The following is an 18941-nucleotide window of genomic DNA, read 5'->3' on the forward strand; positions in this document are numbered from 1 at the left end:
AGATTTTAGTGAATTACAGCACTATTCATAATTGTGAATGACTGGAATTAATGTAAATCCCAGTAACAGAATACAGTCACACAACAGATCCTATGCAACTACTAAAAATAATGTTTTAGAAGAACACTTAATATATGAGATATTTATAACACATGATTAAGAGGCAAAAGCATGTAAAACTGTACCACACACACAAAAAAGATTGGATGGACATACAAACCAGTATGTGATAACAATAGTTACCTCTATCTACTAAGATTACAGTTGATTTTCATTTTTTTCAGTTTCTTTGTATTTTCCAAATTTTCTGTAATGAATATGCATTATTTTGTAATTAGATGTTGTCATTTTTAAACAACAAAATCAGACTATAATCATTAAAAAAAATTAATGTTAAAAACGAGCCCAAAATGGAATTACTTATGCTAAGCCTCACATCACCAAACTGAGACTTACTTACAGTTTTGGCTTACCCAGAACTCCAATCAGGAACTGCCTAATCAGCATCAGTTAGGTAATCTGCCTGATAAAGCTCTGCAGTCCCCTATAGGAAAGTAACCTTGCGATAAGCAACCTACTTTTTTGCCCGGTATAATTTCCTTACCTCCAGTCCCTTCTGACTGTGAAAATCTTTCATTTTGTACAGCTCTTCAGAGCTCCATTCTATCTGCTAGATTGGATGGTGCCTGATTTGAATTGAGTTTTGCTCAAATAAACTTAAAAAAAAATTTCAGTATGCCTCAGTTTACCTTTTAAGATTAGGAATGATGAAGCAATGGACTGTCAATGATAGATCCAAAGCTATTGTAGAAGAGGAAAGAACTTAGAAACAAAGTTAGGTAGGAAGAGCAATCAGATGAAGACAAGCTTGAATAAATGTAAATAACAACTTTACCTTCACAATAATTTTAATGAAGGCATTTATCTTGGCAGAAGAGAAAGCTAGTATTTATTTGTAAGCTGCAAGGCTTAATTCTTAATGTATGAAGGAAATAAAGGTCTTCATAAAATATATACAACCAGAAAATTTCTTTTGTTAGCTATTTTGCTGTGAAATGGAATAAACAGATGTGAAAGTGCTTTATGAACTGGAAGTGTTTTGCATGTCAGTTATTATTACCATCAGAAGATTATCATGTTCTACCTCTAGTAACTGCTGCGTGACTTGTCATAGGGGTCTTATAGTTACACAAGAAGATTTCCAAAGGTTTTGAAGATACTCCCTTTCTCATTGCATTTAAGCAGTGAGCTGTCTCTTAGTTGTCAAATGCAGACTACTACCTTGAGCAATATCCTCATGTCAGCCTTAGAGCACTGCACTCCTAAAAATACAAGGCAGTTTAAATACACATTGGCTACAACAATCTTCTTACTTTAGATATGTGAGAAGTGTTAGGAAACATCAAGAGCTCTAGTGCTTTTAAAAGACGCCAGAAAGAGATTAAAAAACATGAGCAAAATCCAGTTTTTGTAGCTACTGTAGGAATTCAGCTCCTCTCTGTTCTTCAGAATCTTAAAGCTGCTCAGACAAGGTGCTGGTTATGTGGAGGTGGATGATGTCTCGCCTGACTCACCTGCTATTACTGGGAGAGTGAAGTGAGATGGAAAATAGGAGCAATTTAATTCAGTTTTTTCTATGTAGCATAATGGGCCTAGAATTTGGCATCACTATGTAACATGGGAAATACATGAGATCGTTAGGGACAGGAAGGCTTGGGGTTTTCACAACTAATTTAAAAATGTGATCTTGGGCAAGTCACTTAACCTTCACAAACATCCAATTTCTTATCAGCAAAATGTGACTCAATGAGATAATGAATTTTTAAACGCTTTGCAAAATTAAAAGTACCAAGGAAATAATTCTTCCATCCCCAAAGGTTATGAACATCATTAAAATTTACCTCATGGAAGAAGAGCACACACAAACGAGACTTAACTGTGATCCAAAGACAGATTTACAGAAGTGTTAACACATTATGGAAGACCACCAGTCTAATAAAGACAAAGAATGAGACTATGCCTGAGGAAATCTGTATTTTTTACAGGAAACACAGCGCTCCTAGCTAAATTCTCTCTAGGTGATACGGAGATTATCAACAATATGTCTTAACTGCAAAGGAAAAGAACTGTATCTTGAAAAGTCAAGAGGCCTTTAGAGAAACTGAAAAGAGACGCATTAATACATGCATCAAGCTCCAGACCAAAGTAAAGTTTTACAACTTTAATTGCAAAAGAGGTTCAGAAAGAAGAAATTTTGCAGGAGGAAGAATCCTTGAAAGTCAGCTTTGATGGATGGACAATTACGCAACTGACTGATCACCCTCTTCAGGAGGCACCTTCAGGGCCTGGGGCTTCCCTTTTTAAAGGACTTGGGTTACTCCTGAGTCTAAGATGCTGACAATGTTAAGCAACTAAAATAGCTTCTTAATGAATACTAAAATTTTATTTTCAAAGGGGAAGTAAGGGGTGTGACACATGTGGCAGTAAGCAGCCTACTACTGACTCTATCAGCACTGTACTAGAGATGCCAGCTGGTGCATCAGACACGTTAAAAAGTGAAAGTTTGCCACAGCATATGGCAGCTTTCTCCCCAAGCACTTCATGAAATGATCGGGCCAACTTCTGTAAGGATGCCTTTATGCAATAACGAGGATAAGCCAGGGGCCTAGGAATTCAGTTTTCTATAAGGTCCCGTCAATGTAGCCATATACTGACCCATTCTCTAATGGAAATAGCTGGAGAAATATAAATATCTAGACTATGAGAACATCAAAGGCCTCATTGGAAAAGCCCCCACACAGAAAAATGTGTGGGCGTGAATTCTTCCATTCTGGAAGGGTAAAGGCCTAAGTTGATGATGCTGGGATGAGACACTGAAGTCTTTATAGAGAAGTGAAACAAGTATCATAAAGTTGACACACATTACCAAATAGCCTTTCCCTTAGACCCAATGCTAAATTTGTGGTTTTGATTTGAAAGGTAGAGAGACATTTTGCATTTTTTTAGTAATAAAAAGATTATGATTATTTGTCTCTAACCTGTCTCTCATCTTTTCTAAAGAAAAAATTATTTGCCTCTAATCTCCATTTTTTTTCCACTTAAAGAACTGTAACGCTTATTTTTAAATTTTAGGGAGATGCTTCATATTCTTCAGAATATTGCCTAATGCATAGAGTATTGAACCATTTTTTCTGTTCTTTTTAAGTACAATTAAGTGTTCCTTAGAATGCGTAACCTTTCTTGCCTACCCACTCTCCTCTTAATTCTAAATTTATGTATCTACATTTTAACCATGTTGTCAAAATTCAGTTTAAAGTCACGTTTCTTCTTTAAAATTCTTTATGTCCACCTTTCTTGAGGCAGTAATCACCTTTTACCTGGGATTACAGTTGTCTATATGTCTTCTCTATTACGTATGAGGTTCTTTGAGAAGGAATACAAATGATGAGAGTGTGGGCTTTGGCGTCAGAATATTCTGGTTTCAAATCTTTTTTGTGCCCTAAACTGGCATTAAGGGATAAATAACCTAGAAAAAAAAATACTTAACTCCTCTGAGCTTTAGTTTTTCTAATCTATAAAATGATACCATCACTTCACAGATAAGGCTTAAACTAGACTGTGTATCTGTAAATTATCCTTTTTTTCCCTATATACCTGACAGCATCATAGGTGATAGATAAGTATGTTTAAAAGAACAGACAAGAAATGAATAAGGTAGTAAAAACAGAGAAGTTACTAGAAATCTCCTTGAGAAAGGATTTCCTCAACTCTCCCAAGTTTAAAGTAGAAGTATATAACTATACCGTCATTCAAGTAGTTAGTGCATTATACTGATTGTACTATACATTAGTATCTGACCTGATCTAATAACTGAAAAATACTGATCTGATGTTATTTCATAACAAATATTTTTATACTCACAGTGTCTCAGGTGCTTTAGAGGCTAAATCTAAATCTATTAAACAGTGAAAATGTAACAACTAGAAACTTAAAGTTGGCTTATACATGGCTATAAACCACATAGTCTATTACAAAACTAACATCAGTACCCTTGGATGTAAACCATTTTCTGAGTATTTGTCACAAGTTTTTTTTGTAGTACTTTATTCATTTTTCCATAAAGGTGCTCCAAGAGTTGTAACAGATCCCCCTCTCAGTAACTTCTGCTGATTGAGTTCTGGCCTCTGTATTGTAAGAGCCCAAATACCCCTTCTCTGAGGACTGCTCTCACTCCACAAGACACACACACACACATATATGCGTCCCATGGCTCACTATGGGCTCCTGGACTGTTTGTTACCTTGCCTTTCTCATCCCCAGCCACACTAATTAGTCCAGTATTGGTACATTTCAAGCTGGCCATATTATCTTTCTCCTAAAGAATGTATGTATGGTATCCAGAAATTCCAGTTAGCAAGTTTCCTATTAACAAATAAACATGGGAATCCCTATTGCTATGCTCATTTTCTGCCTTACCTTTAAAAAAAATAAGGAATCTGTTTAATAAAGAGAGAGAAAGAAATGAAATGGACATGAAGTGGGGGAAGATCTGAATAGCTCAGGTGCCCCTGAGAGACTGAGAGGAAGAAATAGCATCTTTGGTTCTGGCAACATTCCAACTCTCATTATATCCCCTGGATACCCAGCAAAAATAATAAAGGAGCAAAACTAAACTTGTCCTCAAAAAAAGAGGGACCAAAAAAAAAAAATCCTAGCATTAGTAGCACCCTCATATGCAAATCCTTTTCTGAGTATTTGTTAAACACCAAACCCTGGGGGGAAAAAAGTACAACAGACACTAAGGGATTTAATAAATAGATACAAGAAACATATTAAAATTAAAACAGCATAAAACAGTGCCTCAAGCTCAGTGAGCATTTTATGTATTCTAATCTTAATACCTCTCTAGCTGATTGTGTAAGAAGTAATCTATCACGTTGTATGCATTAGCTCAGTCATTGTGGAGATAAAAAGGTAAAGCCATCCTGAAACAGGAAACCAATATTCTTCCTGTTTAACCAACAAATCTAAAAATCTATTCTTTGCAACTATTTACTTTTGCTCTTGTCCACCACAACATGGTGCTCCACATGTTCCCCATAGTTTTATGACAAAGAGAAATTTTTCATGAGCCACTTTTGTATCCCCACCCCCTTAAAGAAAGAGGGAGGAAAAACTGTTTCATACAGAAGGCGTTAGCTGTATGAATTAGAACTGCCACCTAAGTGTGGGCTAATGTAACCAAGAGGGATTTCACCTACATCCATTCAGTCAGTTTATGGGGGTTTAAAGAAATTCCAAAGAGTCATCAGAAGAGGAAAAATAAAGGTAATGCTTTTTGCCACACAGGTAGAATCTTTGAAAATATGTGTAATATGTAAAACATTTTGACACCCCCATAATATTTTTCCAGAATTAACAGTATAAATTACTTCACTTGTTCAAGAGCTTCCTATCAGCCTCTCTAATCACTACTCACAGTAACCTCAACTGCTGCCACAATGTACAAGCTGCAACTCTTGTCTTGCATTGCACTAACTCTTGCACTCGTAGCAAACAGTGCACCTACTTTGAGCTCTACGAAGGACACAAAGAAACAACTGGAGCCACTGTTGCTGGATTTACAGTTTCTTTTGAAGGAAGTTAATGTAAGTTTATTCCCTTTCTTACTAAAATTATTAATTTTAATTTTTCTAACTGGAGTTTGTTTTTTAATAACAATCTGTTATGCTTTCTCAGAACTATGAGAACCTCAAACTCTCCAGGATGCTCACATTTAAATTTTACATGCCCAAGAAGGTAAGTGCAACTTTCAACATTCAATTTACATTTTAATAAAATTGAAAGTAATATGAAAATCTGCACATTGACTGGAGAAGAATTAGTAACTCCAGTTACTAATGGGGCTTCTGAAAATGGCTTTGCTAATATTTTTTAATATGTACTTGTGTGTGTTTTGGGGTAGAGGGAGTGGGACAGTTTTTAAAAAGATTGTGTTGACCTACTATTTAAAAATGTAAAACTCAAGAGATATTCAATTATATTGCTTTACCATCCAAATTAGCAAAATTGATTTCAGAAGCCCACTTTAAAAGAATTCTTTACTGTTTTAGGAGATTCCTAAGGATTTATCTTTGAGAGGTTGCATAGCAGTAATCAATAGCACAGATTATAGGGCCAGATTATTTGAACTCAAATCTCACCTCTGCCATATCCTAGCTTTTGTGATCTTGGGCAAGTTACCTATTCTTTTTGTGACTCAGTTTCTTATCTACTTATGTAAATGATAACTATATATACTTCATGCAGTTCTGATGAGGTTTAATGAGTACATGTAAAGTACTCAGAACAGCATTTGGCATATGGTAAATACCATATAAGCATTAGCTATTAGTAATAGTAAAGACAAAATTCCTCCTGGAGAGTATAAATTACAGTTTGGACTTAGACATCTTTTCTGTCAATAGACCTAAAGACTTCTGATGCTATGTGGCTTATTTTCCAAGACTAAAAGCTTCATTTGGTCATCTGGGGATTCAGATAGTTAGATAAGCATCATCCAAGCTCCTAGAGCTACACTTGGAGTGTAAAGTTTCCTAGTAGTCATGCCAGTCAGTAAATAATGGGCAAAACTTTGGTGCTAGAAAGAGCTTGTCCTAGGGTGAATGGTCCAGAAAAAAGTGGGATTTAAGGATCATAGATGCAATCTCACTGATCCACCTCTCATAAATTTAAGGAAATTATGCTTCAAACGGCTCTTCTGAAAGATGAAAAGGAAGTAACTTAAGAGATGCTCCCTAGCTTCATCAGTCACATGTTACCTCCAGCAACATAGACACTACACTGTTTCTTGAGGGAAATAGCTCCAAGTTGTTCATGCCAAAAACTTAAGCCCTGAACTTGCAGAACTTGTAGTACTAATGCAGGTTGAAAGGGCATTAGATGGAAATGTCATAAGATGTATGTGGTGTAGTCCTACCTCTCCCTCTAAAAACTATTAGAAAGATAACATGAGAATATGTGCATAATTTAGAGGGTGTTGGAATTCTCTGAAATCTAAGTTTCCAAATGACAATGCAAAATCTATTTGAAACCAAAAGTAATGTGATAAACTCCATTCATTTGTTCATTTTACAACCATTCCGTGGTTGCAAAATAATTTAAAGAGCTATAAAAACATTTAAGTCAAAGGTTGTGATGTTAATACTATAAAGAACTGAAATTTAATCCTGGCTCCACCTACTCATGTGGCCTTGGGGAAGACACTTAAATTCTGAGATTTAGTTTCCTTATTTGTAAAATGGAGATAACACACTGGATTACCTATCTCAAAAGGTGGCTCTGAGACTTAAATGGGCTTATTTAGGACATTAAAATGTACCACGAACTATGAAATATTAGTATTTTACATATATGAGTGTGTATGTTTGTGTGTGTTTATGACTAAATCAGAAGGTTCATCTAAAAATCCTACAAATATTGTAAGCTTTTATTTGATTTGGCAAATAATTTTTTAAAATGTACCTTCTTGTACTTATTATAGAAAAGTAAAAAATTTAAATCCAGTTATATGTGATTTGCTATATTGAGTCATTACTAACTAGTTATAATTACCTAACTTATAAAATGTCAGGATTGTGACAGATGGCATCCAAGAGCTCCCTCTGTCCCTAAACAGTCTATGATTCTCAACTCTTAGATTATTAAATATTAGAATCATAGAATGTGATCCTATACTTCTACATTATGACTACTCTGGTTCTAATAATTTCTATGCAGACTGGAAAAGAATTCAACCTACACTGGTGATTTGCAATTGGGTGCAGAAATGCTGACTTTTTGCAAAGTCAAATTAAGCTGAAATTAATGACTCATTATTTGTTAACTAATAGTTAATACTAACCATGGGCAGCTGATCTCTAGTTTTTCAGTCTTATAATGTAAACCACATTGGTCCATCTTTATAGTAATGTTGAAAATAGGAACAATGGTAAAAACTATATACTGCCACTATCAATAAAATAAATTTGAGATTAATTTCTGATTCTGACATTTTGTCAGGGCAGACTGACCTGATAATTATTTTTATTATTATTCAAGGCTACAGAATTGAAACACCTTCAGTGTCTCATGGAAGAACTCAAACCTTTGGAGGAAGTGCTAAATTTAGCTCAAAGCAAAAACTCTCACCTGACAAATATCAAGGACTCAATGAACAATATCAATTTAACGGTTTCGGAACTGAAGGTAAGACATTATTTGCTCTCCTGAAAATAACATAAATGGAAGGGCATTTTAAAGTGGTATAACATTTTTGGTATTGTGAAGTACTCATGCATTTTAAGTCCACTGTGAACATAAGTCACTTTTATGTTAGATGATAAATTGTGGAGCTTAAAAAGTGTAAGCTAGAGGGTTTCCACCTACCATCTACTCAGGAACAAGCCCCCATCCCTCAGTCTGTCACCCCTCACATTAACACAAAACTGGGAGTGGGATAAAACACTGAATTGAATTTCACAGAAAGCAAACAGGTTTCATTACATATTTTTTAATTCCTTCAGCTCATTTTCCAGAATAGCTAATTCTGATTACCTGAAAGGCTTTTCAAATGGGTTTTTCTTATCATTTGGTAGAACTAAGAGAGTTGTCTTAAAAAAAAAAAAAAGGCAACCAGTAAAATGGCCAATGGACCAGATAATTAACTTTTTATTTAGAGGTAATACTCACTTTCAGGACCTTAAGTATTTTTAAATGCATAGGAAGCATGAAATATACAAGGAACCCAGGTGATGTAAGAGATTCATGGCTCTCTTTTCTCATCCATCTGCCAAAGTACAAAGTTCATGAATTAATAGGGATCCTAAATAAACAGCATAATTTTAATTACAGTAGAACCAAGTTTCTAAAAGTATATAACTGCTTCCAAATAAGTCTCTTTATTAATAGACCGTTGCTTTCCATTTAATTTAAAAAATACATTGAGATCAAAGTCATCTTGTCATTGAAAGACTCAATTTATCATCCATGCTCTAAAATTCTTGACCAACATCAGAAAAACTCATTCTACATTCTAGATGCAAAATTAGGAAAAAATTACATAAAAATCAGAAAGTGTTTCAGAAGCCAGATACTTAAAAAAAAATAATCTAACCCCTCAAGAGATTATGGTATTTAAATGATTATATGTAAAAGTGTATAAAACACTGCAGTAGTTTATTTAAAGGGAATACTTTATCTCACTTAGTTTATGTTTTCTGGATAGGAATTACTTCAAATGTGAAAATTTCCTCTCTTTTTATCTTGCTATATATCAAAATATTTTCTTCTTAGCTTGTCAACTAGAGGCAGAGTTGAAATAGTCCCTATCAGCAGAGGAGGTGAATTTCTAAAAAGCCAGTCTACAGAATTTCTAGTGTTTAGATCTTTAAAAGTTGGGAAACTTAACTGCATTGATACTGAAGTGGGGTGGGAGTGGGGATGAGTATTTACGAAAATGTTTTGCATACAAATTTCCTCCCAAACAAAAGCTTATCCTAACTTACTCTGGTTGTTTCTATCTTGCTTTGGGGAAAATATGAGGTTCACTCAAGCAGAAACATAGGAGACTTAAAAAGTTAATAATGAATAAAGTATAATGAGCTTATCATTACATACATGTAACTATATATAGACATAAATCAGATATATTCCCAGAGAAAAAGAGGTTTAGCAACTTTAATTTTACTAGCAGCATTTAATGAAGTATTTGTCTAAGACTGTTTTTTTGAATTGTACACTATTGAGAATAATTATATATAAGGTAAACTGCCCTGAACTAAAACAAAATTTCAAATGTTTTCTTTTTTACAGGGATCTGAAACAGGATTCACATGTGAATATGATGATGAGACAGTAACTGTTGTAGAATTTCTGAACAAATGGATTACCTTTTGTCAAAGTATCTACTCAACACTGACTTGATGATTAAGTGCTTCCCATTTCAAATGTTATCAGGCTATTTATTTGAGTATTTAAAATTTATATTTATTTTTTGATGTATGGTTTTCTATCTTTGTAACTATTATTCTTACTCCTCAGATGATAAATATGGATCTTTTAAGATTCTTTTTGTAAGCCCTAGGGGCTCTAAAAATTCATTTAAATTATTTATCCTAAAGTATTTATTTTTATATTGAACTGTTAAATATCATGTCTATGTAGGTCAGTTAATAAAATTATTTAATAAAGCTGATGAATAAAAACAAGCCCAGATATTTGTTATTCTGCGAATAGCACAGAGTAAGCACTAAAATATTTCTGAAATACTCATGTAAACTTTTCACAAGATGGTTAAGATGCTTAAAAAAGTACCCCTTCCCCATTGGGGAAATGGGCTTCTCAAAGCTCTTGCTTTTTTCTCCTTTCATGAATTGATTAGATTCTTAATTCTAGTCTGAGAAAATCCCATCAAATTATACTGGTTTCCTTCTCCAGGTCATGCCTTAAACAAGATGCCAGCACAAAAACACTCTTGAAATCACCTTCATATAATTGGTGTGTTTCTCCTCCATTCTTCAAAATCTTATACCTTGCTCTCTGCCTTCAGGACACACACTTGTATAACCTATACCAAAGCTTTCCCCTACCCTCTGGCTTTCCATTGGGTCCTGCCACTGGGTGACTCCGGTAGGAGGTCTGAGGGACAGAAGAGATTCCTTTCTCTCTATGGAGTAGCCACTGGATGGCTGTGCCTCTTGACCAAAGAACCCAGTTTCTCTCAAGGTGGCTCTCTTGAGACTTTTTCCTTCTGGGTTCTGCTAACCTTTCTTTCCACTCCACCCTTTAAAGATGGTAACACCTGTACTATTACCAGCTCTGGGGTACTGAACTGTCTCTTGCAGTTTTCCTGTACCCTGACCATAGCTTTGTAAATTGTCTCTTTATTAGATTCTCCTTAAATTAGTCTGAGTATGCCATCTGTTTTGACTCAGACACAGTAATTGTACCTAAGAAATAGATCCTCAAAACAGATTTCTGGGACCAGGTTTTTCATATATTCAAGGAGCACAGCAAAATTAGGACTATGAAAAATCTATAGGATGTAGTAGCATCCTGATTATTCAAGTTATCATCAATGGCAGCATAGGATAAGGTGCAGATGTAGAGCAAAATGTTATGAAATGACTGTGACATTTAATTGCTTCAGCAATAGTAGTTATAAAAATTGTGATAATCATCTGTATTCTTTTGATGGCCCAAGATAGAGAATGAAGGGAAAGAATTAAAGTTATAAATATACAATTAAAAACATGCATGGGCAACCAGAAGTCTTCATTGGTAGTTCTGAAGCAGTTCCTTATCTCTTGTAGTCATAGAACATATATGGCAAAGGAAAAATCCAAGAGTCTGATGTAAGTCTGCAAAGATGTAGTACCAATTAAAAGCTTTAGCATTCCAGGTCTCTCATACTAAGGGTGGGGAAGGAGTGGGGCTCTGCGATATGGGATGTGGATATTCTGCCAGACATAGAGGCTGAGAACCTTGAACATCTGTCTTTCCTGTTGACAGACAACTTCTTTTCTTTAACAGTATCCCTTCTGAGGAAAAATCACACCTTTACTCAAAAACCTTCCAATGACTCACAAACTGAGGATATTTTTCCTCAGAACACACCTCTATTATCTTTTACAGCCTCCATGCCTTACATGGGAGTTAAGATCTCAACATCGCTGTGCTAAACCAGCAGCCAATATATGGTACAGTCTTCCCCATAGCCAGAGTGCACAGGTCTGGGAATCAAGAAGTATAAACAAAAGCATTCCATCTTATTATTATTATACTAAATGACTCACTTGAAAAAAATTTTAACCTCCTACCAATGAAACATTAGCTTGGTCAATTTTAAGGTCCTAATGCTCAATGAGGCATGTTTCTACCAGGAACATTGACTTCTACCAGAAAACTGATTAAATGGAAGCTGAGACACCTTTTGGGCATCTGGGGGCTTTTCATGCAGCTGAACCAACAGGTATATAAAAGACTATTGTAGTGGCAGAGTTAACTGATTTTGATGACAAAGGGAAACTGCGATCCTGCTATAGAACAGAGGCAACTGCTGCACAATTGGTAACACTGTATTTGGAACCTGGGAAATTCAGCAGGACATCTCTTAGCTCTCTCCACTTGTATTGATCAATGGAAAACTGCATCAATTCTCAAAGTGTTTAGAATCCCAAAAACTCAGATACCACAAAATTGAGATCAGGAGTCTGCCACCAGGCAAAGAATTCCACCCAGCCAAAGTAAGGGCAAATGATAAAGTGGAATGTGCAATGAATACTGAAATAAGGCAGTTATGATCACCAACTTTCATGACTATGAACTTTCATGACTACCAACTTCCTTGCCAATTGAACAGACCCAAGTAGTTATATATATTCTTGCTCCCACTATGTCAAATGGGACTTCACACAGTCTTACTTTATGTGAAAAATACTGGTGGTGTGCCTAATGTTTTAAGTTTCAGGAAACTACTGCTGAACTGACATTACCTCACAATGATACCAAAATTCCTTGCTTGGGATACAAACTTTTCTCCCAAATGAAGAAAGAGAGGACATGTTAAGGAACAAAGAGGTGAACTGTGCTAGATATCTTTTATTTTCCCCTTGACAACCTGACATCCTTTTCCACCCTGTTAAGCTGACTTATATGAATGAACAACATTAATGTGCCTCCTGCCTTCCAGTTTGGTCAAATTCCTGGTAAGAGCTGGATGAAGTATCTGGCCACAGAATGCTGCATCACTTGACCAAAGGTCATACTCCTCTCAAAGTAGCCCCTTTCTTTATGATCCTGACCTTCAAGTTTCTAGTAATCTCCTCCCTTCAACCCTATGAGTGGTAACAGTTCCTCTGTGTGAGGAGAGGGACCAATGCAGACAGGTCTCACAGGTTACATTCCTCAAGGGAAAGAATGGGCACAACTGACATCCTGGCTTTTTTACTGAGGGCATTTTCCAAATTATAGCACAGGAAAATGGAACTCAAGTGGCAGACCTATGAGGAAATAAAGGTAGGAGTTCAGGGTTGTCAAAGTGGATGGGATTTGAGAAGCAAAACAGAGGGAATTGTGGAGAAGGATCCCATCCATATATCTACATGCAAACTCCCCTCAAAGGCTGATCCATCACCTGCACATGCATAAGTTAAGATGCCTTCCAATCACCAAAAGAAATGGCAGAAAAAAGCAGAAATGAGGCAAATGAGCTGTGTGGTGCTGAGGAGACACATATTGGAGTATAAGCTCTGCCATTGGGGAAGGGTCTATTAAATACATCAGGATTTAAGATGAGAAAAAAGAAAGGCCAAGACTCTAAGTAAATTGGCCTTAGAATAAGGACAAATCTGAAACAGAACAGTTCTAACAAAGCCTAAAACCAAGATTCTACAGGATGAAAGGTATCTGCCAGATCCTACTTGCCTCCTCAGGAAAACACAATCTAGTTTAAAGATAACATCATCAAATCCAAATCTAGAGCCTCTATAATATTTTATTCACATATGGCATAAGTCAAAAAATTATGACTAACACACACACACTCAAAATTACAAGGCAAAAGCCAATAAAAATCTTCTGTAAAGAATTCAGATATAATTATAAGTCACAGATATTAAAATAACTGATTAATATGTTCAAGAAAATAGGGCATCAGTTCTAAAATATGGACAAATACATGTATTTTTGCAGAAAGCTGGAATCTACTGAACATTCTAGAACTAAGAAATACAGTATCTGAAATTAAGAAATCACTAGATGTGTTTAATAGCATAATAGAAATAGCAGAAGACTGGAATACTGACTCAAAGACAGACCAATAAAAAATAACAAAACTAAAGACTAGGGGGGTGGGGGGGGAGATACAAACAAAAGATTTTAAGAAACAAATAGAATACAGTAAAAAGATCTAACATACAGGTAATTAGAATCAAAAAAGACAAGGAAAAAAAGAGAAAGAAGCTATATCTGAAGATATAATGGCTAATAATTTCATAAACAATTAAGACATTTACCTACAGATTAAAGATGCTCAGGATAAATACAAAACAACAACAGTAACAAATACCCACACAAACCCCTCAAATCCACACCTAGGGAAATCACAGTCAAAACTGCTGAAAAGCAAAGATAAAAAGCAGCCAGTGGGGCAGGGCAGGGGTAGCAGGGGGAAGGCAATGCCTTCAGCAAAGCAATAATAAAACTGTTTGCTAATTTTTCACCAACATTTATGGACGCTGAAAAACAATGGAATGGCATATAAGAGATAAAACAAACAAAATACATAATAATGTAGAATTCTGCATCCAGAATTCCTTGGAAATTTAGATGAAACAGACATTTCAGACAAAATGCTGAGAAAACTAGTTAAAAAAAGACCTGAACTACAAGTACTGCTAAATGAGTAAGTTTAGGTTCAAAAGGAAAATCCCTGATGAAAGCACAGAACTGCAAAAAAGAAGTAGTACCACACTGGGGAAATAGTGGGTAATTAGGATGACTATGTCTTGTGGCATTTTAACATATGCAAAAGTAAAATATTTGACAACTAAAGAATTAAGGGCAAAAGATAATAAATAGCATTAAAATGTTACATTAAAACTTGTATTGTTTGAGAAGTGCTCAAAGAATAAAGTTTAAATAGACTGTAGTAAATCAAATTTAATATTATAATATAGGGTAATCTCTTAAAAAATAGTACAACTAGAAATAATAAAGGAGAAAACATAATATTAAAAATAAACCTAAAAAAGGAATAAAGTGAAACTATAGGAACAAAGGAAACCTTGTTGAACAACTTAGGAATTTGGTAGAAGCCGTAGAAAGTGTTTTAGAAGTTGGACTAATCTAGCCTAATGTAAAGGCTACTCTAATAACCTTGCCTTAATAAAGCTTAAAACCAAGTCTTGAAAGACTCAAGATGATCCACAAGTAAATTAATTCTATTTCAGAACAAAATTCAACATTGTTTAAAATAAGCCAACGATACCTAGAAATGCAACAAAGCATCAATAATGTCCAGCATAGACCAAGACTGACCAAGCATGTGAAAAAGGAGTAAAATGTGACCTATAACCACTAGAAAAACAGCTCAATAGAAACAGAAAAAAGAATGACAGGAGTGATGGAATTCACTATTATAAATATGTTCAAGATTTAAAAGACAAACTGAACACAAGGGACCAGTAGAGAATCTAACAGAGAAATGGAAACTATAAAAATGGAAACTATTAAAACTATAAAAATGAACCAAAGTCCTAGAACAGAAATTCTACAACTGAAAAATATATGAAATTTAAGAATCATACCATAGGCTTAACAAGAGATTAGCCACTGAAGAAGAAAAGATCAACCAACTTAAACATACTATTTTAGAGAAACTATGAAACTAAAGAACAAAGAGAAAAAAGTAAACTCAATGGATACTATCAAGTGGTTTAACATATAGGTAAATAGAAATACCAGAAAAAGGAGAGAAAACATTTTTGAAGAAATAATGGTCAAAAATAATAGAAATTGAATTGGTAATTTAAAACATTCTCATAAAGGAAATTCCAGGCCTAAATGTCCTTTCTGTTATATTCTTCTAAATATTAAAAAAAAAATACTAGCCATCTTAACACAAACAATCCAAAAGAATAGAAAAAGAAGGAACACTTAAAAAAATCACTCTATTAGACTAGCCTAACCTTGATACCAAACTAACATTATAAGAAAGATTAAATATAGGCCAGGAATTCTGATAAACACAAATGCAAAACCTTTAACAAAACATTAGCAAATAAAAATAGTTTTATATATAAAAGGTAATATATGTAACCAAATTGGATTTATTCCAAGAATATAAAATTGGTTTGATGATTTTTAAAAAATTTAATTCACCACATACAAAGAAAAAAAGAAATTTACATAGACTACATGAATCAACTCAAGTGGTGTACAAAAATCAGTTGAGAAAATTAAAAAAAGTAGTGCTCAGAAAACTAAGAGAATTTCCTTAAACTGAGTATATCTGTCACAAAACCATAGCCAATAAGTTAATTATGAAATATGGAACACTTTCCTGAGTTTAGGACCAAGACAAGGATGTCCACCACAATTTCTATTCAATCGTGTAGTAGAGACTCTAAAAGTGTAACAAAGGAAAAGCAGTAAAAGACTAGAAAGGAATAATTAAAATTATCATTTTTCACAGATGTGACTCTGTACAAATAGAATGTCCAAAAGAATCTGCAACCATAAACTATTAGAATTAATGGATGACCATGGTAAGATTACTAGTAACAAGATTAATATACAAATATCTACCGTATTTTTATATGCCAGAATCAAAGAGAGAATATTTAAAACCAGTACCATTTGCAACAGCACCAAATAACATCAAATAACTGGGAATAGACGTCATGAAATATATACTTCTATCTTGAAAGAAACATTACTAAGAGAAATTAAGACCTACATAAAAGAAAGGATCTACCATGTTTGTGAATTGTAAGACTCAATATAAGATGTTGGTTCTTCCTAAATTTACCTATAGAGTTAATGCAATTTAAAATTTCAATAGATTTTAAATGTGTGTTTGTGGTGGAGGGGCAGTATGAAACCTAAAGGTTAAGCTTAAATTTATATGGAAATACAAAGAATCTAAAATAGCCAAGACATTCTTGAAGAAAAACAAAGCTGGAGGACACGTTACCAAATATCAATACTTATTAAAAAGCTACATAATAACTAAGCATGGTATTGACATAAGGACAGAGCAGTGGAAAAGAAAAAAGACCAATATATATAAGGTTACATAAGAAATCCTTGAGCATTATGTCCAGAAAAATGGAAAATAACAAGTGTTGACAGAATATGGAGAAACTGATAACCTTTATTGTACACTGCTTTCGGGAATGCAAAATGATGCAGCCACAGTGGAAAACAGTGGTAGTTCCTTGAAAAATTAAATAATTACCATATGATCTAACAATTCCACTTCAAGGTATGTGTCCAAAAGAATTGAAAGCAGGACTCAACATACTTGCATACTCATATTCACAGCAACATGAATTACAATGGCCCAAAGGAAAAAATAAGCCAAGTGTCCATTAACAGATGAATGGATAAACAAAAAATGCAGCATACCCATACAAATGGAAAACAATGCAGCCCAAAAAGGAAATTTCAATACATGCTACATCATTAACAAACTTTGAAAACACTATGCTAAGTGAAATAAACCAGACACAATAGTACAAATATTTACGATTCCACTTACATGAGGTATCTAGAATAGGCAAATTCATAGACAGAAAATAGATTCATGCTTACCTAGGGGCTGGGGGAAAGAAGGAGTGGGGAGTTATTGTTTAATGGGTACAGAGTTTCCGTTTGGAATGATACAAAAGTTCTGGAAATGGATAGTAGTGATGGTTGCAAAACATTGTGAATGTACTTACTACTACTGAATTGTACACCTAAAAATGGTTAAAAGTAAATTTTGTAATGTATATCCTACCACAGTAAAAACAATGCATAGACATTCACTGCTGCTTTATTTGTAATAGTCAAAACTGGAAAAACCCCAAATGGGTTCACCTTCATGGGTGAAGGGATACATTATGGTAATATATAAAATGAAATATTATTCAGCAATAAAAAATAACAAACTATTGATACCTGCAACAACTTGGATTTATCTCAAGGTCATTGTAATGAGTGAAAAAAGCCTATTTCCAAATATTATACTATACAATTGCATCAATATAACATTCTCAAAACGATACAATCATATACAGAGAGAACAAACTCCCAGATGTTGGAGAAGGTTTGACTATAAAGCCTAAGGTGGAGGAACTGATAACCTTTGTCGTACACTGCTTTCGGGAATGCAAAATGATGCAGGTGATAGTTTTATTAATGTATACATATGAAAATATTCCATAAACTGTACACATAAAAAAGGAGTACATACGAGAATTGGTAAAATCTGAGTAAGTTCTTTGGTCTGGTTAATTGTATTGTGCCTATGTCAATTTCCTGGTTTTGATTATGTTTTATAATTATGTACCATTGAAGGAAGGTGGGTGATGGGTACAAAGGACTTCTCTGTACTATTTCTGCAACTTCTTATGAGCCTATATTATTTCAAAATAAAAGGTTTTTAAAATTCTGAGAGAAAACAATTGTTTTTAGGTTCTTTTTTTTTAAGTAAAAAAAAACACATTCAACTTGGTGTCATATACTTTCTTAATTCAGAAAGTTCTTAGCTTTTAAAAGTACAAGTCACCTTAGTAAGTGCAGTATACAGGAGGTGTAGTCATTAAAATTCTAGCAGTAAGTGATCAGATAGTTCATCTGTAACATCTATATCTAAGGGACCCAGAGACATTCCAAATTTCTATAGTAGTAAATTAAGCTGTTTCTAGATATGCCTACACACATCTCTATCTTTCTTGGGGAAAAATGTAAAAACTTGGTAACTTTTCAATAAGTAAATATTTATTAACTAATTACTATAGGAAAGTCACTGCTCAGGAGGCAGTAAGTAAAAAATGAATATATTTACAATTTAGTGACAGTGATAAAAAGTAAAAATGTGTTAATGGAGGAATGGGATATGTGAGAGTTCAGAGATATGAATGATATTTAAAACTAGGTTTCAGAGAAAATTTCATGGAAAATTTATTTTGAAACTGTCCTTAAAATAGGAAGAATTTGGATAAAGACTGAGTGGAGAGGCTCCAATTCAAGATGGTGAAGTAAAAATTCCTGAACTCACCTCCTCCCAGGGACACACCTAATCTACAGCTATATACTAAACAATTTCCTCTGAAAACAAAACTAAAAACCAGCAAAAACAAGTTTGTCCCCTCACATTGGGCAAATGAGAGGGATATCACATCAAAGAGGATAGG

At 34.3% G+C, this 18941-nt stretch overlaps 2 protein-coding genes across 3 annotated transcripts in view; one reads left to right on the forward strand and one right to left on the reverse strand.

Moving 5' to 3' along the window:
* Positions 1–5218: 5218 nt before the first annotated feature.
* Positions 5219–10244, forward strand: IL2 (interleukin 2). Its single transcript, XM_006217618.4, has 4 exons — positions 5219–5648; positions 5740–5799; positions 8101–8247; positions 9853–10244. Exons 1-4 carry the CDS (start codon positions 5502–5504, stop codon positions 9961–9963), a joined length of 465 nt encoding a protein of 154 aa, XP_006217680.1. The 5' UTR covers positions 5219–5501; the 3' UTR covers positions 9964–10244.
* Positions 8692–18941, reverse strand: part of ADAD1 (adenosine deaminase domain containing 1) — a 66284-nt gene continuing 56034 nt past the window's right edge. For both annotated transcript variants that reach the window (XM_072938104.1, XM_072938087.1), the window contains one exon: positions 8692–8827. In XM_072938104.1, the coding sequence (XP_072794205.1) occupies positions 8804–8827 (24 nt within the window). In that variant the 3' untranslated portion in view covers positions 8692–8803. The remainder of the gene's footprint in view (positions 8828–18941) is intronic.

The sequence above is a fragment of the Vicugna pacos genome, chromosome 2 (genome assembly GCF_048564905.1).
Source record: "Vicugna pacos chromosome 2, VicPac4, whole genome shotgun sequence".
NCBI lineage: Eukaryota > Metazoa > Chordata > Mammalia > Artiodactyla > Camelidae > Vicugna > Vicugna pacos.

Coding starts and splice junctions, on each gene's coding strand:
- IL2 (XM_006217618.4), top strand. CDS start 5,502: ATGTACAAGCTGCAACTCTTGTCTTGCATTGCACTAACTCTTGCACTC. Junction 5,800..8,100: donor AATTTTACATGCCCAAGAAG/GTAAGTGCAACT, acceptor TTATTATTCAAG/GCTACAGAATTGAAACACCT. Junction 8,248..9,852: donor TAACGGTTTCGGAACTGAAG/GTAAGACATTAT, acceptor TCTTTTTTACAG/GGATCTGAAACAGGATTCAC.